At 41.3% G+C, this 25239-nt stretch overlaps 1 protein-coding gene across 5 annotated transcripts; it reads left to right on the forward strand.

Annotated features, from left to right (window-relative positions):
• The first annotated feature begins 1406 nt into the window (after positions 1-1406).
• Positions 1407-24874, forward strand: XPO1 (exportin 1). 5 transcript variants are annotated; one of them, XM_078858446.1, is made up of 25 exons: positions 1407-1805; positions 6299-6461; positions 7646-7747; positions 7965-8037; positions 8143-8204; positions 8299-8343; positions 8455-8636; positions 9678-9726; positions 9849-9968; positions 10154-10282; positions 10618-10776; positions 11659-11856; positions 11999-12137; positions 12509-12690; positions 13072-13228; positions 13474-13637; positions 14895-15029; positions 15455-15638; positions 17322-17428; positions 18285-18479; positions 19489-19657; positions 19928-20062; positions 21317-21479; positions 21977-22073; positions 22443-24874. In XM_078858446.1, the coding sequence occupies exons 2-25, from the start codon at positions 6336-6338 to the stop codon at positions 22587-22589; spliced, it is 3219 nt and encodes a 1072-aa protein (XP_078714572.1). In that variant the 5' UTR covers positions 1407-1805; positions 6299-6335; the 3' UTR covers positions 22590-24874. The 5 variants fall into 5 exon arrangements, with proteins under 5 accessions (XP_078714572.1, XP_078714576.1, XP_078714577.1 ...); XM_078858450.1 differs by lacking the exon at positions 1407-1805 and adding an exon at positions 2358-2431; XM_078858451.1 differs by lacking the exon at positions 1407-1805 and adding an exon at positions 2726-2767.
• The last annotated feature ends 365 nt before the right edge of the window (positions 24875-25239 follow it).

A 25239-nucleotide genomic window follows, 5' to 3' on the forward strand; every position in this document is an offset into this window, starting at 1 on the left:
CCACCGCGGCAATCCCCAGCTGCTCTGGTTCGATCAGCCAAGACAAGGACTCTTCTGAAACAAAAAAAAATACATTGGTGACATAGTGAAATGAGGATAAAAGGAAAATTCCATACTGATTAATTATGGAGGAATGGGATTCTTGTGTCCAGGAATGAAACATAGAATGTTATAATGAAGGAGTAACTCTGAGAGCGTTGTCCAGCTTATATGGAGACTCTCGAACCAGAATATAGATTAATTAAATTGTCTGCTACAACAACCAACCGTGAAGTTGTAAGTAGAGCAAATGAAGAAATCAACTTCTACTTGAGGGCAAAACACACAACATAATTAGCGTAGGCACAAGAAACCAGAGTTCACAGCCCACAGGGACATGAATATAGCGAACATATTTTAATATATAATGAAAATGGGCATGGGTGGGCCTAAAATGGACAAATCAGAGATGAATATACATAAAATAATAAAAATAAAACATAATAAAATAATTCTCACGACGTTTCGGCCACAACGCAAGCAGCCGTGAGGACGGCCACAACGCAAGCAGCCATGAGGACGGCGTTGTGGCCGAAACGTCGTGAGAATTATTTTATTATGTTTTATTTTATTTTATTATTTCCCTTCTACGTGACTTTACCGAAAGAACCAAGAAGATGAATCCCTGCAGTCACGAAAGCTTTAAATCGAAATTGAATATGCATAATTATCAATGACAAACCCCAGTGTGCAAATTCAACAAATCAAGTGAGAGCAAGCTGGTGGGTGATTCACATCAAGGTGTGAGATTTTGTACATCTGCGTGTATTAAAAAAAAACCCACCCAATTAATGCAACGCTGCTTAAACGTACCCTATTGGAATCGCATTAACCCAAATGACAACCCCCCCCACCCACAGCAAAACAGCGTGACCCCTGAACCCTGCTCCCCCCACCCACGTTGGCGCGTGCGCGTCACGTGCTCGTCACGTGACGCAAGCAGCACCATATAAGGCGAGGCGCGCGCGTCCGTCAATGAGTGGGGCCCAGCCCCGACCGGGAGACGCCGTCCGATGTTTGATTTTCTCACTCAAATCGCTCCCTTCCTCTCCCGTTGTTCATTCCATCCCATCGTTGCATCCCCCCCCCATCCCGACCATGCCGTCGTCTCGTGCTTTACAAGAAGTGCTCTCATGTAACACCGTGTGCGTTCCTTTGTCCTAAAGCAAAATAATAAACAAACCCCCCCTCCCCTCCTTAATGGATCGTGTTTTGACCCACGTCTCTGATTGTCTCCTGCAAATCGCCAATCATGTTGACAAGCTATGAAAGACAACGCTTTTGTGTAACGTTGTGTGCACGCCATCGTGATGCGTGCTGTAATGTCGATCCCTCCCGACCACCACCACCGCCGTCGTCAATTCGTGACGGAATTGTGATCGCGGGTTGATTTTGTGGCTTTCGTTAACGTCGCTTTTCGCTGAACGGCGTGATGTTATACCGCATTGCAATGGCACTGCAATGACTTTAGGAGGAGGGCGGAGGAAATGAAAAGGGCGCGAGCGTGCGGCGCACGTGGACTACTCCTCTACTCCTCCTCCCTCCTCCTCCTGCGCGAACCGGTCCCAACCGGTTCGCGCCGCGCGTCCGACGAGCGACTTCACTTGAGGGGAGGGGAGAGACGAAGTGGAGACGAGACGAGAGGCGTTGGTGGTGGTGGAGCAGCAGCAGCAACAGCAGCAGCGGCGGGAGAGAGAGACACGCGGGCGGCCTCCAGCTTGCACCACCGGGTGGGTCCCACCAGCCGCGAGGCAACCACTGCCGAGGTGAGAGAGGGAGAGATGGGGGTGAGGGAGAGACGAAGGGCGGGGGGTGAGATGGGAGGTGAGGGAGAGATGGGGGAGTGAGGGGAGATGGGGGTGAAGTGAGGGAGACGAGGGGGGGGTGAGACGGTTGTCCCAGGTCGCCATCGACAGCAGCGGGCGTGAGGCGAGACTCCCCCCCCCCCCTATTACGGTGCAAGGGAGACGCTCATCACCGTAACCCCCCCCCCCACTACGTCCCCCCCCCCCTACGTCTCCCCCCTCCCCACTACGTCCCCCCCCCTACGTCCCCCCCCCCCTACGTCCCCCTCCCCACGTCTCCCCCCCCCCCACGTCCCCCCCCCCCACGTCTCCCCCCCCCACGACCCCCCCCTGTGTATTGCGTGATCAGTTCAACAGCCCCCCCCCAATTAACCCCCCCCCACCAACCCCCCCCCAACTCAACCCCCCCTCCCCCCCTCTATCCCCCTCTAACTCCCCCCCTCTAACCCCCCCTCCCCCCCTCTAACTCCCCCTCCAACTCAACCCCCCTGCCCCGCCCCCTCCACCCCCCCTGCCCCGCCCCCTCCCGCTCGTGCACGCGGCTCTGCTCTGGTCGCCGTCCTCTCTCCTTGCGGACCCCCTAAATTGTACGTGGGGGGGCGGGGGCAAAGATGTTTGTTAGTGTCGTTAATTGTCTAATTGCCATTGTTATTACCATTAGTATCGTTTCTTATTGTTGTTGTTGGGGAGCCTCGGGCTGGTGGGTGGGTGGGTGGGAGCGAGGGGGGGATGCCGATTGTTTTTGTTTTTAAAGCGATCTTGCGCGAGAGGGAAAGAATTGTGTTGGATGTGTAACTGTTACCGAGTTAACGAGCTGTGCCGATTGCTTTAAGTTGTTGGCGGTGTTGGTGTTGTTGGTGATCAGAGGAGGGGGGGGAAACAACGAGGTTGGGTGGAGGGGACTGCGAGAGAACACGACGACGGTGTGGTTGTGTGGTTGTTTAAAACATAAAGTCGATGCTATTGCCGAGTGAAAGTGCTGCTGTAGATGATGTTACAGAGTTTAGACGAGGTGGTTGTGGTGGTGGGTGGGGGGGTAGTGGGGGGGTTGGTGGTGGTGGTGGGGGGATAAGAAAAGGCGCGCGCGCACGCACGCGCGTGCTCTCAGTCCCATTGGAATTGGTAGCGCGGGCGCGCTGGTCGTGGTTTGAATCCGTAGAGCGGATCGGCTCGGCTCTATATCCACTGCTGCCCTAAGCGACTTTTGGTCGTGGTTGGTGATCCGAGGCTCGGCACTTTCTTCTTGCTCGTCGGGACTCTTGATCGCTCTCGCACTCGCCCGCTTCGTTACAATCGCAGCCTTGCTTCTCGTGGTTGTTAAGGCCGCTTCGTTCGCTCTGGTGGGTTTTGTGTTTTACCCCGTGATTATTCTAAACGTTGTTGCTTTGTTTATCGATTTGATGTAGAAATGTGCTTTGCGTAGGTTTTAGAGAGCTTTGATTGTTTTCGTACTGCTCTAAGATTGGTAAGGCTGTGTAGGGCCTCCGCGTGTGTGTGTGGAATGCATTTTCATTGACGCCAGCCTCTCTGGCTATTGTTACCAGCTGCTGTGTTGCACGGAGTAATTTAAATGTAGTTATAATTTAGTCGCCCTGCTGTATGTTGCTGCTTGTGGTGGTGGTGAGTGAGTGAGCGTGGTGTGATGTTGTGGCCTGGTGTGGTGTACGTGTGCGTGTATGTTATCGGGGTTTTCTCGCCTTCCTCGGGTTTGTAATGCAGGCCAGTCTGGCGATGTGTTAACGACTTGGCTAAGCATGGTAATAGTAAAATACGGAGGGGCTCGGGAATTTTGTTAGGAATAATGCTGAGAACGGGCCCCGTGCAGAGACACACACACACGAGGCCTACTGCGGACGGGCTACACGACTAGGGGGTGGAGGCCCAACCCAACGTGGGCCCTCTATAACATGCAAGAACATCGCAGGGTTTTGGATAAACAACAAAAAACGCTCTAGTACGTTTTTTTTTACGTACAGCAAACTTAAGAGAGGTGGTTTTACATCTTAAAAGTGGATCGGGCTGTGTGGCTGGGCGTGGCGGAAAGGCGTGCTGTGTTTGTATGCTATACGCTACCGTTTAAGCACATGGCACACGCGAGAGGCATGAATGGAAAATTCCACCCAGTCGCCTGCACGGTAGAGTAGTAGTGGTGTAGTATTGGCAGCAGTGTGTGTGCACAACAGCTGTGACTTGAAATCCGCGGTGAGGCGCATGTGGGTAATGTTTATGTGTGTGTTGTGTGTGGGGGCAGCCTCGGTCATATGTGTGTTGGCCATAGGATAGGAGGCGGATTTTGGGTTATTGTCATTTTTTTGATGAGCACTTTTATTGTGGGAATGCGAATTGTACATTTGTGATGGGTTTCAATTTGGTGTGTGTAAAATATGTGGGTCACTTTGGGGAAAATATTTCGCAGCCCACGTGATTATACATCGTGTTTGTAATGTACTGTATACACGCGTGCGTCGATTGATGTTGGAAACAAAGCAGGCATATGCTTACTGTGTTCTGTTAAATTAGCCAAATATTCAGTAATTACTAGTAACTCTGTTGATAGCCACTAACTATACAGTATAGCAGTTGGACATGGTCTAGCTGTAAATCAGCGCGTTTACCTTTGAATGCAATTCTTTATTTATTGTAAAATTCGACACACGTTACAATTTTGCCTTGACCATTTTCTGGACATTTTTTTTACGACAGACTTGTTATCAAGGAATTGATGAGCGGCATGGGACTCGACAATTGCCTTGCAGCTTTTGAGAACGTCTCGTCACATGACAAATTTTGCTCACGTGGCTTTTATTGAACGTTTATTAACCAATTCAAACCTATATAATGTACAGCAATGTATACATTGGTCCAGGTATACCATGTAATGGGAGGCTAGGGTGCTGTTCTGTACGGGATATGGAAACGCACAATGCTGTCCAGTACTTGCCCAAAGCTACGGTCCCATATAGATTATGCGTGTATTGTGCACCTATAAGAGTCCTTTTTTGTTAAGGGCTTTTATAGGAAAGTAGAATACATTTTTAGATGTGTAGTTTGGTGTAAAAACTGTTCAATAGTTTCATATGCGGTCGGGAACGGTATCCAACTTTAGTTTGCGCTTGGTAATAAGTGCAATGTGTTACGTTCAATATTACACTAAGATGACTCAATATTCTATTTCACATTACTGTAAAAAATATTTTTTACAAATGATTGTATGAAACAGCTTGGAATATAAACGCACTTGAAGTTATATGATCGTGAAATGTAAGGTTTTTACACCGGCTAATCTAGGAAAAGGGGGACTATCTTCCTCTTGGTCTCACTAAACTATCTCACAGTGCAATTAGGGCCCTTAATTGCAGAGAAGTGTGGAAGCACTCGGATTGCCCAACGTTTTGGTTGCAATATTGAGTCATTGATGTGATTGACTTAAAAGGAAATTGCAGTATTTTCTTATCAGTAATGAATGCGAGAATTTTCAGAATGAATTGGAATTTCTGTGAAACTTGAACATTTGAGAAAGAGGCACACATAAATAATAGTTTTGCCCTGTTATTTCACTCTTCCATTATCCACATCTTCATGACGTTATTTTTCCCAGAATTTTGATGTTGTTGACAGCATAAAGCATCCCTATTCTTGATGCCTCTATTTCACTGAGCAAATATTAAATCATCTTCATCCTCAAATTTATTATTAGGCTGCGTTTACATGGAATCGTCGAACATGTAACAAAACGTAATGGTATTCTTTGGTTCTTTCGGTAAAGTCACGTAGATAGAAAAATAATACAAAATAAAGTGAATATAAAAAACCACGACGTTTCGATCACAACTTATTCACTTTATTTTTATTTTTCTATCTACTTGACTATACCGAAGGAACCAAAGAATATGAATTCCTGCAGTCATAAAAGTTTTAAGTCAACGTAATGGTGCCTTCAGTCTCAAGTGACACGAGGAGATGCAGTGTTAACGTGTTACAACATTCTCAAGATAACTTTAAGGGGCAGTTTGTGAAGCGGTAGCCAATCCAGGTTTAAAATCGCTTATGAACATAACCTTGTTTTTTTAGAAAAGTCTACATTTTGTGAACTTTGGAATATGTACTTTAACACTTGGACTACCCAAAATTATTCCACGCTGAAAGTATATTTCAGCACTGAGTCCCAAATTACCTGTGGGGTGGTAATATTACTGATATAACATCTTTTCAAATAATGTTGTGACCATTATTCTTTTTAACGCAGTTCCTAAATAAATGGAATTTCCATAGTTGTATATCTTACTATAAATTGAATATTTGCAAACGGATTGAAAATGGGTTCATTACCATGCTGAAATTTTTTGTTATGGCAATTGCGTTATTTAAAATTGACACTGGTATAGTGATATACTCTAATTAAATACTGTTATTTGATGATCATTATATTGACTTGTGATTTGTGTCTCTTGCAGAACTTCTGAAAAAAATTGGAAACTTATTGTAAAACCCATGCCAGCCATTATGACCATGTTGGGAGACCATGCAGCTCGGCAGCTGCTGGACTTTGGCCAGAAGTTGGACATTGGTTTGCTGGACAATGTGGTCAGCTGTCTGTATCAGGGAGAAGGTCCACAGGTAGGTGCAAAAGGCAATGGTTAGGATTATCAGGAGCACATCATGAGCAGCAAATATGACGAATATAATTACAGTAATTCATTTGGCATGGAACCTTTTTGAAATATGAGGATAGGTTTTCCATTTTTCTGGCAACAAAACAGGTGTTAAGATGTTAAAACACCAAACTGAAACCTTTTACAAGGAGTCATGTCTGCATTAACCACAATGCTTGTGATCAGAATGCAAACAAAAAACATACTCTGATAATATATGCATTAAATTTTTATTTAAAGCTTTCGTGACTGCAGGGATTCATCTTCTTGGTTTTTTCGGTAAAGTCACGTAGAAGGGAAGTAATAAAATAATAAAAATAAAACATAATAATGTGAGAATTATTATATTATTATTTTATTATGTTTTATTTTTATTATTTTATTACTTCCCTTCTACGTGACTTTACCGAAAAAACCAAGAAAATATATGCATTGTCTTTGAAGCTGATTGGTCCACGCCAGAGACAGCTTTCTTTCGAGCCTAGTCTCAAACGGTGTTCGACCAGAAGATGCATGATGTATTATCAGGTGCCAACATATCCCACTATTATACAATATCCATGATAGTAAACTAAAAATGTTTAGCTTTTTCATGATTTCTTGATTATGCTTAAGATTGTCTTTTGATTACCCTCTTTTATAAAGTCAAGAGATTTCAGAAGAATGAGGTGGGATATAATATAACAAATTGTAACAGAGTATTGTGCTGTCAGTATTTGAAATTATATTTTGTTAATGGTTAAGTGCTGGATTGAATCCATAGGTGTGTTTGTTGTTATATGGTCTGCTGGAGTGCATTGGAAGAGATTCTGCGGGTTGTTTTGGAACAGGGTGTGATAAACGTGTGTGCCTTTGTTAGCAAACCCACATCTACCGCAATAGGTCGGCACAAGTGCAAAATTTTTGCACCTAATAGCATATAGGTCTGAATCTCTTGCTGTGGACATGAAGTAGCTTTATTTTTTTTGTACTGAGAGTGCAATACATTTTTTAATGGCCCAGATGTATGTACTTTTCTGTTTGGCATCGTTTTAATAGTAACAAAATACAATGATTCTAAAGCAATCCCTCCCACAGCAATATTCCTGAGCATAAAATTAGAATTCAGTACCATCTCACCTGGCTGTCAAATGCAACTGGTTTCAACAGCAACGTGTGGCCCAAGAGGTCCTAACGCAGCTCAAGGAGCATCCCGACGCGTGGACTCGCGTTGACACCATTCTCGAGTTTTCCCAGAACATGAACACAAAGGTAAGGTAGTTTTTTTTACTTTAAATATGTGCTGTTAATAGCTCTTAAGAGGAGCGATATATTTTTTGCCAGTGTTTTTCTATATTTACCAGTTGGACACTGACAATGTTAAGAATGTAAAATGAAGTGTAGAAACTTAATGTAGTAAATAGTGGCAATAAAATCGGTATGGCATACATTCTATCTGCCATAACAAATAGTTTGTCTCTCTTTACAGTACTATGCTTTACAAATATTGGAGAATGCTATAAAAACCCGCTGGAAGATTCTTCCAAGAAATCAGTGTGAAGGTACCAGTGTTTATAATTAAACACACTACAACACTTTAGATTATGCATTTTTTTTTAAGTCGTGATGTGTTTTAATGTGCACTTGCTTCACTTGTTTATTTTTAGGAATAAAGAAGTATGTTGTTTACCTTATAATTAAAACATCACAAGAACCTCAAACAATGGAGGTAAGGTGCTTTTCTTTAATATAGTGCAGAGTTTATTGGATGCTTTTAATCCGTTTTTATTCATGTATGAATAACATTGTCCTCATTTTTGCAGAAAGAAAAGGTTTACCTAGGAAAATTAAACATGATTCTTGTTCAGGTAAGATTTTCTTCTATCCTACAATCAAAGGCTGTAATATGTTGTGTTGAATGTTCATTCCTTTATTTTTTCAATTTTTAAATATAACAGATTCAATTGTTTCATTGGCAGATACTGAAGCAAGAGTGGCCCAAAAACTGGCCCACATTTATCAGTGACATTGTCGGTGCCAGCCGCACAAGTGAATCATTATGTCAGAACAACATGGTAATTCTCAAGCTTCTCAGTGAAGAAGTATTTGATTTTTCAAGTGGACAGCTCACACAGGTCAAAGCCAAGCACCTCAAAGACAGGTGAGTCTGAGGTGAAAGGTGTATATGTCTGCAGTGTTTAATCAACTGTGTAGAAGAAGAACTTTGACAATGTAGGCTAACAGTATTAATGTTTTACTTTTAGTGGTGAAAGTTGTTTTTCATCATGGTAAATTGGCAAAAAAAATATGTATTCAAAGGTTTCATCGTAACATGACAAAAAGAGAAATTTCATGGTGCATTTCTGGGTTTAAATGGCACATGAAAACCTACTCAAACACCACTTACCCATGGAGAATTACAGTGCTTTGTTGACAAATTAAGACCATGATGTGTGTAGGTCAAAACATGGATGGAAGTGCCTGAAGGTTTGTATGTGTGTCATTGTTAAAATAAAGAATAACTCAGCGTATTACTTTGATTCTAGAAAAAAAACAAATAGTAATACTTTGAGCCTCAAATTGTGTGCTAAAGCAGAAAAGGTTATTCTTTTTTTCCAGGTTCAACAATATAATCACGACATTACAAATCTGGTATATTCCACCTACATTTGGCTTTCACCAATCCTTAGAGAGCCAAGGTGTATGGTGTTACCAGCACAATTACTGTGACTTGGATTTGTAAAGTTCAAATTGTATTTGATGTAGCCTCTGAAAGACCTTGGAACTCTTAATTATATTCACAATGTTCTATATCCAATAGAAAACAATGTGAATCATGAAGAGACCCCCACTAGGCTATACAGTACATTAGTTATAATTTATTTATCTTTGTTGTGTTTTTCAGTTTCCATAGCTTGGGGATCAGGATGTGATGCATGTGTCAAAAATAACTTCCATTTGCAACAGTTAATATTTTCTTATAACTTACATTTTTGTAAGAGAATATTATGCATTTCAGCTTTATTTCTGAGAAGCCGATTGCACACTTTATTAGCAAGGTCTATTATATCTAATTAAACCATAAAATGGGGCACACTTGGTTAATCGAGGGTATACGTGTGCATGCTAAAATTAGGGCTGCATTTGTCAGTAATCTTAGTGCTTACAGTTTTAAAATGTTGTGTTTGTTTCTTTTCTGCAGCATGTGCAATGAATTTTCTCAAATATTCCAACTCTGTCAATTTGTGATGGTAAGTAAATCTAGTAAGGGATCTATTAACTGACCGTTGCACATACAACATTTACATTTATTGTAATGAATTTTCCCTCTACATCACGGTAATTCTTTTGGTCTTGTTGCATTTTTCTTTAGGAATCCTCGCAGAATGCTCCACTTGTCGCAGCCACACTTGAAACTTTACTAAGGTTTCTCAACTGGATTCCACTTGGCTACATATTTGAAACAAAACTAATAAGCACCTTGGTATATAAGGTAAGTGTATTTCACAAGTTCTAAATATGCACATGGTATGTTCTTATACTATACATACTCACAATATGCAATATATTTTTAAAATATTAATGCTCTCAAGTATATACTTATTCAGAAGCTCCTTGAAGTGCTGTGCTTTCATATCATGTTGTTCACATGAACTAATTGTCTAAATTGTTCTGCAGTTTCTGAACGTGCCAATGTTCAGAAACCTGACGCTTAAATGTTTGACGGAAATTGCGGGGCTCACTGTGGTGCAGTACGAGGAGCAATTTATCACCCTCTTCACACTCACCATGATCCAGCTCAAACAGGTATGACATACATTACAGATCGCAGATATTGGATGCAAACATTTCTAGTCCACTCCACTTTCACAATGATTGAGATACAACATTGAGATGCCTCGAATCGGTCTGCTTGATCCAGGTCCTATATGTTTTACACTTCGAGTTCTTTCAAATCTAAAGTAGAAAATGAATCGTCACCAGGTTCGCTGCAAAATTTGCAGCAAAGCTGCCATGCCACTTCTACTGTCGAGTGGTATGGCAGAACCCGTAAGGTAGGCATGCATGCAGTGGCTGATTTTTTTTTCCACGTACAAAAGTAGTTGATGTTTGTTGTCATACTCTGTCTTGTCTGCTTACAGATGCTTCCGCTCAACACAAATATCCGGTTAGCATACTCGTCTGGGAAGGATGATGAGCAGAACTTCATCCAAAATTTGAGCCTGTTCCTGTGCACGTTCCTCAAGGAGCACGGTGCCGTAGTGGAGAAGCGCGCTGATCTTCGTGAAACCCTCATGGAGGTCAGGGCAGGTCCCCAACAACTTTGTGCCATTTTTTTTATAGTTCTCATATTTTGGTGTGCTGTTTTCATTTAGTATATTCCTATGTGAAACGTTGTGCTATGCATCATGATCACCTGTTTCCTTGTGATTTTCTTCTTGCTGCTGTTAAGTTAATTCCCATCTGTAATATCTGTTAACTATGTTAATATCAGTTAATTCATTCAGTCAGTCTTATGGCAATATGCTTTCTTTAACACTACAAATCTAAAATGTAATTTGTGCAGGTAACATTGAAAACATGTGTGTAATGGACAACCCATTTGACATTGCCAGTTTGTTCGACCTTTTAAGATTTGTTCAACACGTAGGCTGTCGCGACCAGGATTTTTCATAATAAAGGTTTTTGGGTTAGACCGCATTATTATAAATGTGTTGCAACCCTCCACCATCTGACACGGCCAATCAGTCAAAAATGTGTCTCGCTAACAAAACGCCAATTAGCCCACCGGTGTGTTTGAAGAGTGAATCCACAACATTTAGAATTTGAGTAGTACGACGTTTCGCTGGTAATTACATCCAGCATCTTTGGGCGATTTGCCAGAATAGTGAAGCCATCCACCTGCTTCTGATCTTTAATAGGTCAGGATGACGTCATCATTGTTGAACCCCATCAAGTTTCGAGATCAGAGGTGGGGTGGGGTATTGCAATTATATCATAGATCAGTAATCAGCCACTTAGCATTTGACTCCTCGATAAGGGATTGCAATATGTATTACTAGTTTTATATACAGCTTTACATTTTACTGGCTAAATGGAATACTGAGCTGAAGCGGGCTTAATGTTGATCAAATATAATTAAGTAAGTAACACGGTTGCTCTGAAATGTTCTTCACTTGAAGGCTTTACACTACATGGTGCTGATCTCGGAGGTGGAGGAGACTGAGATTTTCAAGATCTGTCTGGAGTATTGGAATCATCTGGCGTCCGAGCTGTACAGGGAGAGCCCCATGCCAAATTCTCCCTCGCCACTTTTGTTGGGTAACCACCACCCAGAAGTGCCGCCCAGGCGCCAAATTTACTTACCCGTCCTTTCAAAGGTAAGGCAATAAATAGGGAATAACAAACACACGTGCTTTTTTTCAGACTTCATTTTTAAATGTTGTAAATAATGGGTCAATCTCTTTGAATATGGTTTAATAATGGTACAGTATTGAGGAGGGCATTTGACATGTGCTTCAGGTGCGGCTCATCATGGTGAGCCGCATGGCCAAGCCGGAGGAGGTGCTGGTTGTAGAGAATGACCAGGGAGAGGTGGTGCGTGAGTTTATGAAGGACACAGACTCAATCAACCTCTACAAGAATATGAGGGAAACACTTGGTATGGCCTATCATGATAATTCACCCATGTTTTTCACCATGTGTTTCTGTGATGTTACTCCTCCCCTGCTCTCCCACGTAAAAATAGCTTTGCACTTCTGATAATGTGACAAACTTGTATCATTTATCTTAGATCAAATTCTGGTTTGCATAATAAATAACTGTAAGCTTAATCAAACAGCTGTCATAACATTGAATTTTATATAAGCCGTGTAGTATATTTAATGTTAATTAGAACATAAACTAAATCTGCTATTTAAATTACCAGTGAAATTATTGAAGTATTGAAGCTTAACCACATGAGTAGTTTGAATAGCCATAATTACAATCAATCTTATTAATTATTTACCTTGACGTGCTGTTGGAATACAGTGTACCTGACTCATCTGGATTACGTGGACACGGAGCGCATCATGACAGAGAAGCTGCACGCACAGGTGAATGGCACGGAATGGTCATGGAAGAACCTCAACACGTTGTGCTGGGCCATCGGATCCATCAGTGGCGCCATGTACGAGGAGGACGAGAAGCGCTTTCTGGTCACCGTCATCAAGGTCCGTGACAACCAGAGCAGTCGCTTTCATATTTAACTGCAGTAAGGCACCGTGATCAGTACTGGACAAGTAGTAACTCTTTTTCACTGTCCAACCGAGCCACGCGGAGTAGAAGCTGTGCTGCTTGACACACGTCGGTGATGTGGTGATAATGGGTCCTGAGTGTATACTGATTGTTGTGCCATGCAATTAATGCATCATTATACTGAGTTAGATTGAGATGTCTTTGATAGTTAGCGTATTACAGTTTGATTCCTTTAATCGTCGTGTCCAAAAGGAATGTGATCGCTAGCTAATATAATTTATTTACAATATGCTTTACTTATCGTGGACCAGTTTCCCATATTGTGTGTTTTTTTAATTGGAAAATTCTGGCACCAGGACCTCTTGGGACTTTGTGAGCAGAAGAGAGGGAAGGACAACAAGGCTATCATCGCCTCCAACATCATGTACATTGTGGGGCAGTACCCTCGCTTCCTGCGTGCGCACTGGAAGTTTCTCAAGACTGTCGTCAACAAGCTCTTTGAGTTCATGCACGGTAAGGGTTGCAAGGTAATGCTGCCGTCTCTACACTGTTGTTTGAAATGGCCTTTTTGAGTCATTCAAATCATGGCAGGAAATCCTTTTAACTTTTTGGCAGATTACAAAGAAATGTGGTTGTCAAATGTTAACATTCTTTACCAAATACATCAATCTAAAATGTAAAATGAAGCATGCATTATATCATTGTATTGTGGATTGTAAATTATGAATAATTGCTGAGATGGTTTTGTTTATTTTTAGAAACGCATGATGGGGTGCAGGATATGGCCTGTGACACATTTATCAAGATTTCCCAGAAGTGCAGACGGCACTTTGTGCAGGTGCAAGTTGGAGAGGTGATGCCTTTCATTGACGAGATCCTCAGCAGCATCAACACCATCATCTGTGACCTCCAGCCACAGCAGGTGAGCACGGAAGCTTTCAGCCTTGACTTAGAAACTGCACTAGTTTGAAATGCATCATTTGGAATGCATCGCCTTGATAACTAGTAACTAGATAAAATACAACTTTTTTGAAGATGGCATTTTATTGATATTGTTCTTTAAAATGCATTGTAATATTCAGAACATTTTCTCTAATAAATGTCAAAATTAAGAACAAAAGTGATAAAAAAAAATCAACATCCATTGGGCAATATCTAAGCATTTTTGTGTACCGTATTTTCCCGCATATAGCCCGCATACGCATATAACCCGCAGACGCATGTACCCCGCAAAAATAGCGTTTTGTGTAAAACAAATTTCAGATAGCCCGCACCGCCATATACCCCGCATGCATTCATATCTTTAACGTCTTTACCGCAGCTTAATTCCATCATATTCATGCGAAGTTTACATTTGTAATACATTCCATTATCAATTGTTAACATTAAAATTATAACGTGCACAAAGAAAACAAACTAACCGGAAACGAGTGAACTTAAAACAATAAACAAGTAACAAAGTAAATATCCAATAAATAACACATAACTGGTAGATAAGTAAGTACAGTTTTTGCACTGGTAGATTGCGCACTGCGCAGACAATAGTGGCACTACACTTGAACTATGGTAACGCCGTTGCCTCGCCCCCAACCCCCCCACCTCTCCCTCCCCCCAGCTCTCCCGTCGCCGGTAAACAAAGTGTGCCCACTTCAAACATTGTCGTTTCGTTGTACAAACAATTCGAATAATTTAAATAGTGATAACATGTGCAATTTTAGTGTGAGTGGTTTATTCAGCAGTGCTTTAGTCAAAGGTAAGTGTTGCATAGTGGACAGTCCTACCATGAATTTTTTTTACGAGTTATGACATGTCACACGTGTCAAATATTATTGGGATAGCCCATACCTCCATATACCCCGCAGGGTCTTGTTTTGTTTGTAAAAAGTGGTCTACCCCGCGGGTTATATGCGGGAAAATACGGTAATCATATTTGCCAATACAACTGTATGTTATGTAATGTACGTGTCTTCTGGGGCATGTCAAATGTTTTAACATCAACTCTTATTGTACATCTCATGTTAGAGGAAAACTAAATATTGGCTTACACTGTTGAAGTTAAAATAAAAAAATTGTAGAAATCATTGATTTCATTGCAAGATCTGTGGGAGGACAAAGTGCCATTCTTCTGGAATTCAGCAACAAGGTGCATGGTTGTTTCCTGTCCTTTATCTTTGGTCAGGTGCACACATTCTATGAAGCGGTGGGATACATGATCAGTGCCCAGACAGACCCCATTGTGCAGGAGCACCTGATAGAGAAGTACATGTTGCTGCCCAACCAGGTGTGGGACAGCATCATCCAGCAAGCCACCAAGGTACTTGGAAACGCCCAAGCCTCGTGCACAGCAGCCACTTGACTACTATCATTTTTCATAACACTACTACATGCAATGTGTAGAATTGTACTTTTAATTATGTATATAGCTGTTGATAATAGGTTTTCCCCCTTTTTTATGGCAACAAAACAGGTGTTAAGATGTTAAAACACCAAACTGAAACCTTTTATAAGGAATCATGACTGCATTAACCACAATGCTTGTGATCAGAATGCAAAAAATACTCTAATATATGCATTGTCCTTGAAACTGATTGGTCCACATCAGAGACAACTTTCTTAACTTTTTAAATAACAATGCATGCATGCATACAATGCATTAATATTGGTAACCAAATGCTGCTATCTGTTTTTTGAGAAGGAAAGTTGGAGCGAACCATTTTTCCTTTTATGCCCACCCTCCAGAACGTGGACATCCTCAAGGACCCAGAGACGGTGAAGCAGCTTGGAAACATCCTGAAGACAAATGTGCGGGCGTGTCGTGCGGTCGGGCACCCGTTCGTCACGCAGCTCGGTCGCGTTTACTTGGACATGCTGAACGTCTACAAGTGTCTAAGCGAGAACATTTCAGCTGCCATCCTTGCCAATGGTGGGTCACGGGCACGTTGCCAGCACGCAATGCCAGCATCTCGCATGTTCAGTAAGACTCTTTCTGTTCTAGATGATTGGTCTGGTTTAATACAATATTTAAAGGCCTCTGATTGCCAAGGTAAGTTGCTGTAACTTACTACAATAAGTCATTGACCTTTTACTAGGGTTACATCATATTAAAATGATGCAATAGTTGAATGTACAACTCCTAACTTGTACATTGTTGATGTGTGGTAATGTAATATTTTATAGATGGTGATATAAAAATGTAAGACGGCTGATGTGTGATAGTTGGTGTCTGGTAAGCTGCTCTTCCTGCTGGTGCCACTGCTCCCACTAGTGGCTTGGGCAGGTGGGGCAGCCTGAGGTTATGAATTGTTGGGAACTTGTCTGATCTTGTGTTTTGAAGTGCACAGTGTGGAAATGTGTAAGTGCATGTCTGGTATACATCTGTTTGTAGGAACATGCACACCTCCATCCACCAACAATTTGGGCTGACATGTGCGTTCCTGCTTGTTTATGCCTGTGTGCTCTGTGCATATCTGAGTGTGCTCCAATCAGAGATATTGAGCATACATCTAAAACTCTGACTTTACATTGGTAAACATGATTTTGATCCTTGCAGTTGTCATTTTGCCTGAGCTCTCATAATGTTATACATCTCAAGTCTGCAGGACCCCTCATACCTTTGTCTGTTAATCTCTTGCCACTTCCTTACCCCACCAGCTGTTGAGACCCTCATCTATCGATTCATCACATCCCAATGTTACTATTGCAACCCTTTACAGCCTCTCCAAACGTATCTTCTCCAAGTGATGCAAAATTCTACTGCCAGATTTCTCACCAATAAATGAGACATCGTCACAATCCTCCAGTATCTGCACTGGCTCAATCCAAGCCAATTTAAATATCACACGCACTAACGTTAAGATCCTCCACGGACTCATGCCTGTCTACCTATCCTCATCTCACTCTTTTAAACTCTATGCAGTCTCCACTCCAGCAATGAAGACTTTCTATCGAAGCCCCCAGCCAACATTTACCTTTGGTGGGAGGTGATTAATTATCCTCTGTTGCCGCTACGGTAATGGAACTTCCTTTCCCCAACCATCTCTCTTGTGACTCCCTATTCAAGTACAGGATCAAGACCTTTCCTTTTTCCTCTGACTGACTGCCTGTATTAAATGCCTACTGCGTCTACAGTGTCTTGAGATGCGGTCGAATTAAGACACTATGTAAATCATCCATCATAAAGGTTTTTTTGGGGTTAGATGACGTAAATATATAAATGTGTCATGAAAACCCGCCACCACCCGATACAGACTTCTCCACAAATCTGTCTGTCGCCTGATGAAGCTAGTTGTAATTACTGGCGAAACGTCGTACTCAGATTGTAAATGATGTGGCTGGGCTCTCCCAACACACCGGTGTGCTGAAGTAGTGACAAATTGGCATGTTCTGTTTACGTGACAACCCTAACCCAACCCTAGCCCAAAAAAAACCCCTCTTATGGATGATATTGGTCGCGAAAGCCTACGTGTTAAACTGACTGTAAATCAGAATGTTATATACTTAGCACCACACTCTAAATTTGCTACTTGTGTTATTTGGGTTTACTGTTAGCAATATTTTTGAGTTTCCCAGTATTTTGTTCAACATTTTTTGTGTGCCTAATTTGCAGGTGAGGTTGTTACAAAACAGCCCCTTATCCGTAGCATGCGAACAGTCAAAAAAGAAACCCTGAAACTCATCTCAGACTGGGTCAGCCGCTCCAATGATCCCAAGCTCGTAAGTAGAATTCTAGCCACTCATGAAGAACATGACAACCAGTTCAGCAGCTCTTGAGGCATACAACCACAACCCTCTCGCATTTACCCAGTCATTCTTTTATGTGACCATAGGGATTTCAAGGATGTCCTCATTCGGGTGGGTTCTTCATTTGACAAAGGTCGATCATTTTAAATAGTACTGGGCTCAGATTGATGTAAAGCTAAAGCTTTGTTTTTTGTCGGTACACAGGATAACTGGGGATTAACTCTGATATTTCAATTTTCATGTGTATATGACAACAGTTATTCTAACCATTGTTATATTTAACGAATGCATGAGATATTGTTGCAACAGTAACTGATACAACTTATCACATCCTAACAGAGCTTAAAACTCATTTGGTACATTTAGAGTTGAGAACAATAATGAAGTTTGTTTTTAACTATAAACATTTCTGGCCCCAAAAAATTAAGGCTTTTAAGGTTGATTTGTATCATTCATAGGCAGGGTTAGCTGAACGCCTAAATTGCCTCAAGTCTTATGCTATACACATGTTAAATTAATGATGCTCGTTAATTAATCAACCAAGTAATTTGTGTTTTAAAATCTGAATTGAAAACTGATTTCTTTAGAACTGCTTTTTGTGTTTAGTTCTTCCCCCCGCACCTCCGATTAGCATGGTTTGCTACGAAAGAGGTTCTACATACATAATCCAATGGAGTGATTCTAAATCTGCTAGAAATCGGGCAAAGTCCACTCCAGGTTATTCATATTACATACAGTTTATCTATCGGTGTGTTCTGCCAAAGGCAGGGTAAATCATTTTTAAAGATGTATCCCCGTGTTGCACGTGCCTGTGTGCACCCATCTGTAGGTGGCAGACAACTTTGTGCCACCCCTCCTGGATGCTGTGCTCATTGACTACCAGCGCAATGTGGCAGCAGCACGGGAGCCGGAGGTCCTGAGCACAATGGCGACCATAGTCAACAAGCTGGGCGGGCACATCACCGCCAGCATCCCACAGATCTTCGATGCTGTCTTCGAGTGCACTCTTGACATGATCAACAAGGTGTGTGTGTGTGTGCGCACTTCACCAGCCATCTTTTGCAGTGAAATTGAATTTCTCCATGTAAGATTTTCTCTAATGCGTTTAAATGAATTTGTAATACGGATGTACCTCAATAAACAATTGAGTTGCATTCTGGAATACCTGAACCTTCAGTGATAAATCTATATCAAAATGTATTTCCAATCGGATCCCATTGTATAACCTCACGTGTTCCTTTGATATTTTCTGACCCAAAACCTGAAATAACACTTTTCAACACAACTAATTTATTATAATTAATCAATCTGCAGAATCGTAACGATAGGTGACTTGAAAAGAAATAGTGTACATTGTAAGTTACAAACCAGAATGCAGTTCACGTCATGCAAGGTGTTGAGGGGTTACTTTGAAGTCGAGGGATGGACTGTAGGAGCATCTGGCTCCCCCCTGTGACGTTACGCAACGCGGTGGCCAGGCAAATGGCCTGGAACTGTATAAAATGTATACACAGACAAATAACAATGTGCATTTACTGTAGGCATTTAGATTTTTCAGCCAAAATATAATTTAGGATTTAAAAAACAAACGAGAAGAACCGAAAAAGTGTTAATTTATGAGGAACATAACGTATCGTAAATAAAAATTAATGTATATCGGGGTACACCTATAAAGGGAACTTTTAACGACAGTTCAAGTTCATTTATTAGGTATAGCCCTGTGAGCCATTCGGCTCTTGAATCGGGTGCAACCGCAACAAACAAAAAACAAAAGCATGAACAAAAAACATCTTAAAGTGAATATGTGACTAAGTGCAAACAGAAAATCCAAGAAAAGACAGCAAAATATTGCAGAAAAAACACCGTACACCAACGCTGTGTGCAAAAATCCCAGTGGGATGAAAGTCAAACAACAACAACAGTGGTTGTACCTACCCCTAGTTAAGTCTGTTACATGATTAAAATCGTATTCTCCACGTAAATGTAGAGGTGTTATTAAACTCTGCTGTCCTGCGACCACGGTGCCTCCACAGGACTTTGAAGAGTTCCCTGAGCACCGAACTAACTTCTTCCTGCTACTGCAGGCAGTGAACTCGAACTGCTTCCCAGCTTTCCTTAACATCCCACCTGCTCAGTTTAAGTTAGTGCTTGACTCCATCATCTGGGCTTTCAAGCATACAATGAGGAATGTTGCAGACACTGGCAAGTATTATTTGAAACGATATTGTGTTGTTTTTTTCTTCCCAATTGCCAAAGCAAACTTTCTAAAATATTCTCTTTAGCCCTGTAATGAAAAAAAGCTGGGCTAGATAGAAGGTCATCATTGTGAAGTAAAATTTATTTTTAAAGCAATGCATTTTTTTCTCATTTTGTATTTTCTGAAATGTATGTTTTATGATTTGTTTTGTTGCATACTGTCTGGGATAATTAACTAATTTTTGTGTGTCTGTGGGTGGCTGTGTGCTTATGCAGGGCTTTCTATCCTGTATGCATTGCTACAGAATGTTGGACAGGAAGCAGTAGCTGCGCAAAGCTTCTACCAGACTTACTTCTGTGACATCCTGCAGCACATTTTCTCAGTGGTGACAGACACCTCGCACACTGCGGGTACAGGGCTACATTCACAACTTAAACTCACACCTGTTAGAATAAAAAAAATCCATCTGTTGTGTGGTACAGTGAAAAAAGTTGTATATCACCTTAACAGTAATACAAACAGTACAGATATATGATTAACTGTATGCACAATTTAGCCTTTCCCCAATATAACTTATAAACAGACCAGAAGAAGCTCATTAAGAGGTGGTCTGGTGGTTCAGAGGTTAGATCTGGCCCCAGATTAAAATGGAACCTAGTTGAGTAAACTTTGTTTCAAGTGTAGGGAGTTGATAATCTCAGTCCACTCACCAGTGAGATTACAAAAAAATGTTGACATAAAAAATCTGGGCTCGCTGCATTTAAGAGAATTACAAATATGTCAAGCGGAACATTTCTCCGTATAGCGGAGCAGGTGGATCACAGGTTACGTGACATTTAAAAAACAGTTCTGGGATATCATCTTCAACAGCCCATTCTCTAGCATTGGGTGATGCAATGCTCTGCGAGAGTTATAAATTGATTATTGGTCTCGTGACACGATGACGATAGTGGTTGGGATAAAACGGGGGGAAAACGAAAATACTGGCTCTGTAAAATTATCATAATTCAGCTGCAAAGTTGCGGACTTGAATGTAATGTTGATGGCGTGAACTCCTGAAATAGTTTACCCATCTAGACATGATTAAAAGAAAAGCTTTGGTCAACTTTTTTTCTCAACATTTTGGACATGTACAGTGGTCCATACTCTTTGGTTCTTTCGGTAAAGTCACGTAGGTAGAAAAATATATAGATCACAACGTTTCGATCGCAACAACAAGCGACCGTCTTCAAGGTGAGAGAATCAGACTGCTGTGGACGAGGCATATTGACCCGATAGGGGAGGGGAGTATGGATTCCTGCAGTTACGAAAGCTTCAAATCAAGAATGTACAGTGGTGCTGAAGAGCAAAAGAAAAGTATATAAGTCAGCTCCTTGTACCCTATAATTGATCTAAATCGTTTAATACAGCAACTTTAATTTACCGAATGCAAATGTGGAGCTTTAAAATGACAAAATGTCCACTCGTCTTCGAAAATCTCGGTGCTCAAAGGAAACGTCACCACCAAGACTCGAAGCACTTGTGGATGTTACCCACATTTTTTCCCATGATATCGTTAATCTTTAACATATATTGTACAATTATTGCATAACCAGACATCTTTTTGTTTTTTGTGCTATAATGCATGCAAATATGGGATGCTTTTTTAAACTGTGGTGATACAGGCCTGACGATGCATGCCACCATCCTGGCCAACATGTTCAGTCTGGTGGAGGAGAATCGGATAACGGCACCACTTAACCCTACGAGCCCAGCGATCTCAAATCAGCCGTTTATCCAGGAGTATGTCGCCAACCTCCTGAAGTCTGCCTTCCCACACTTGCAGGAGTGAGTATTGTGGATTTACCCTCCCTATGTATTGTTATTAACCTTTGCCAAATGATTACATGCTTGTGTAAAAAAGAGCATCACCTTATTCTGAGACAACGGGATTTTGAGTTTTTATATTAATGTAAGATTATCAAATGGTTTGTGGAGCGTTTACTTAAATGTATATTAAATTCATAGTTGCGTCAATAATCTAAATGTATAGATAAAGTAATCGTCATGAGTCATGAACTGTCCGCTGTTGAATGCAGGCTTCCCCTTAGTGTCACCATCCTTCATCATCCTGTGCTTTTATGAACTGATCTCATCGCTGCTTTTCCACAGTGGTTGACCTCTCAGGCTTGTTCTCTCCTTTGCCTGCCACTCAGTTTCCAGTCCCATCCACCAGCCATGGTGCTTTCTTTTGAATATGTCCCCACCGCAAGCTCCCTTTTATTTTGTCAAGATGTATCTGATGTGCATTTGATCTCTGATACTTCTATTCCTCTATCCCTCAGTGCACAAGTAAAGGTCTTCGTAACCGGGCTCTTTAGCCTAAATCAAGACATCCCAGCATTTAAAGAGCATCTGAGAGACTTTTTGGTACAGATAAAGGTATGCTTATGTTTTTAATCACTTGTTAACTATTTATTTTAATATGCATCCGTTGTATAATCGCATATCCCGTGCATTTGCATAACGTGAGTGCGCACGAACTTGATTCAACGTTGTGGTATACGGGTGATATCACTGCACACAGACACACTTGGCCACATGCCAGCCAGCAAAACTTTTTCAAATATGGTATATAACATGACCTTTGTTTAGGTGGCATCATTTCAAAGTGAACAATTTAAAACTTTAGAAATGGTCATGCTTATAATTGGCTGAGGAATTAGTTGGGTGGCAAGATCTGTACGGAGTACTGAACAAGACTGTTTGTAATATCTCTTATGTTGCTGCTATCTTTTTATTCGTTGACAGGAATTTGCAGGGGAGGACACGTCAGACCTTTACCTGGAAGAGCGTGAGCAGTCCCTGCGTCAGGCCAATGATGAAAAGAGGAAGATCCAACTGTCAGTTCCTGGGATCCTCAACCCCCATGAGATGCCTGAGGAGATGTGTGACTGACCCTGTCCATCTCATCGGGCCCATTGAGTCAAATCACACCCAAAATCTCAAACAGCAGCAGGTGTTAGACTCCAGTGCCGACCAACCCAACCGGGGGCGTTCCCTCCAAGTGCCTGCCTTCAGAACAAATGGGAGATGCCAGTGCTGATGCTGGAAATAGTTTTTTTTATACCTTTTTGAATTTTGTGTTTGAAAAAGTTAACTGTTGGTTCCCAATTCTCATCATCTCCCATAGCCCCCCCCCCACATGCCAATATAAAATGTGCAGATGTTCCATTTGATCGGTTTTATTTTACTGGAGGTAATACATTGGAAGGCAGAAGAATAACATTGGAATATTTGGAAATAAAATTCACCAAGACCAATGATTTATGTAATATATAGAAAATGTTTCTGAAACTTCGTAAATAAAATTATCTCAATTATGCTTCAGCAGACCTTGTGGGTATCACAACAGCCTTTCCTTAATATCTGATTAACAATCCCACTTGTACACGTGCACATTAGCACTAGTTTTGGTATTGAACTCGTTATGATTGTTGTATAGACAGTGTGAAATCAATGTTTCAGATAATTGCACTGAGATTTAAAACCTGGTTTTGACAGCTAGATGCGAAGAAAACTGCTATATTGCTTATGCTCATCTAAATTTTTGAGCATTTGAATAGTAGATCGTGAAATGCATAAGTTTGACTTATAGCTCCTACAAAACTGTTTCATTCTTCATTGCAGATTCATGTCCACTGCAATATCTTTTTGTCCAGATCATGAATGGGTATTTTTCCATTTGGTGTTATATTTGGCCATCTGTATAAATCTCCATTCCCTTGATGGTGTCAAGGCAGTTTTACCGATGTTCCTTTTGTTATCATTTGTTTATTATTTAATAACTGTTATTTTTTCCCTTTATCTAGGCTGTTTTCTTTCATACAACTTGCTTACTGTAAATGATAAGGGCTGCATTTACTGTACTACAGCAAAACTGCGTGGTTTGTCACCACCATACACAGCTGTGTAACACTACTTCAGGGGGTCTCCAAAGATGGTGAGATGAGCATGGTGTTGTCGCATGCAGGGACCGAAAATGCCATATTCAATTGAGCCATTTATAGACATCCCTTCACCTGAGTAAAGCATTGTATTCAATGTTGTGTCCCTCGTTTTCAACCTAAATACTGTGCAACTAATATAAAAGTACTGAATTGTATTAAGTTTTCAAAATAACAATTTCAACCATCGGCCAATTACCTTTTTGGTATTCACCAACGTATCCTTTGGTTAACTGGAAGCAAAACTGAACACTTGATTGGTTTGTACCTACCCTTGGCACTAGCTTTAACACAGGTGAATGTTGGTCTTTTTCCAATTGTTTCCATACTAGCAGTGCAAACCATTTGCAGTGCATAAAATGCCTTCCTCGCTAGCCTGGCTTTAGAATACTTGCCCCCTTCAATTTGGATAGCAGTTGAGATGTGAACCCCTGCACTGCTTGACATGCCATGCAGAGTATGACCATTGCTCTTACTCATTAAAAGTAAATTTATTGTGATTTGCCGTGGTACTCATGACATATATGCTCTATATCACGTAAGTAGATATTATTTATTTGGCCCCTTTTTTACATCTGGAGATATGTATGGAATGTAGTTTTGAATGTAATGTGTAATGTAGTACTGTAAGTTTATTTCTCAGCTAGGCCACGCATTTTCAGTATTTGAATGAGTCAGGCGTGGGAGGGCTGTGTGTAGCGCGAACACATGAATGCAGTTGTGCTTTTTTTAATCAATGGTTGCAACCTCAGTATGTTGGCTTGCATTTTCTGTTGTATACGGATAATTCTTTTGACATTTTAAAAATGTGTTGCAACTTGGTTTGAACGTGGTTGGGCAGCATTCTTTAATTGGAGTGCTGATATGTAAAATCTGGTATATCCCATTTATGGGATTAATAAAAGTAGAAACTTGTCAGATTGTGTCTAAACGTGTCCCTCTTACAGGCTGAAGCATATCACAAAACATAAGCTCTTTAAATTAGTTTTACATACAAATTATTTTAAATGTAAAAACTACAACTGGTTATTGTTACATACTGTCAGTAAGAAAAATGTCTGATTTCTTAACATCACCTGGACTGTTTGGATTTATTGTTAATATACAACTTTTGACAAACATTGCATCAACATTGTACAGTCATGTTTTATAAGGTTTTTAAAGACTTAGAACTGACATTAGAAATCAGTTTCCATCAATTACATATGCTACATTTGATTAAAATGCTTCATTTCATTGCTGTGTTGATTGAATTTTTAAATCAATCGTTTTTGACGGGGACGGAGTAATAGTTTATCCTTTTCATAGAAAGCATTCCCATTTTCATCTGAACGATTGAGCTGTTGTAAAAACACATTCCTGCGGAGGGAGCTGGTAGGAACGTTGGGTTGCTCAGTCAAGGGCCAGGGTCAACGGCGGCGTGGTGTATTCCGCAAATATGGCCGACTGAGGGCGGGCACAAGCCGGCCAGAGTAGGTTAAAACGTTGAGTTTGATAAGGGCACCACGGGGTGACCAGCCCTTCCCACCCAGCCCCTCCCCACCTAGCCCCTCCCCACCCAGCCCCTCCCCATCCAGCCCCTCTCCACCCAGCCCCACCCC

The sequence above is a fragment of the Lampetra fluviatilis genome, chromosome 7 (assembly GCF_964198595.1).
Source record: "Lampetra fluviatilis chromosome 7, kcLamFluv1.1, whole genome shotgun sequence".
Classification (NCBI taxonomy): Eukaryota; Metazoa; Chordata; class Hyperoartia; order Petromyzontiformes; family Petromyzontidae; genus Lampetra; species Lampetra fluviatilis.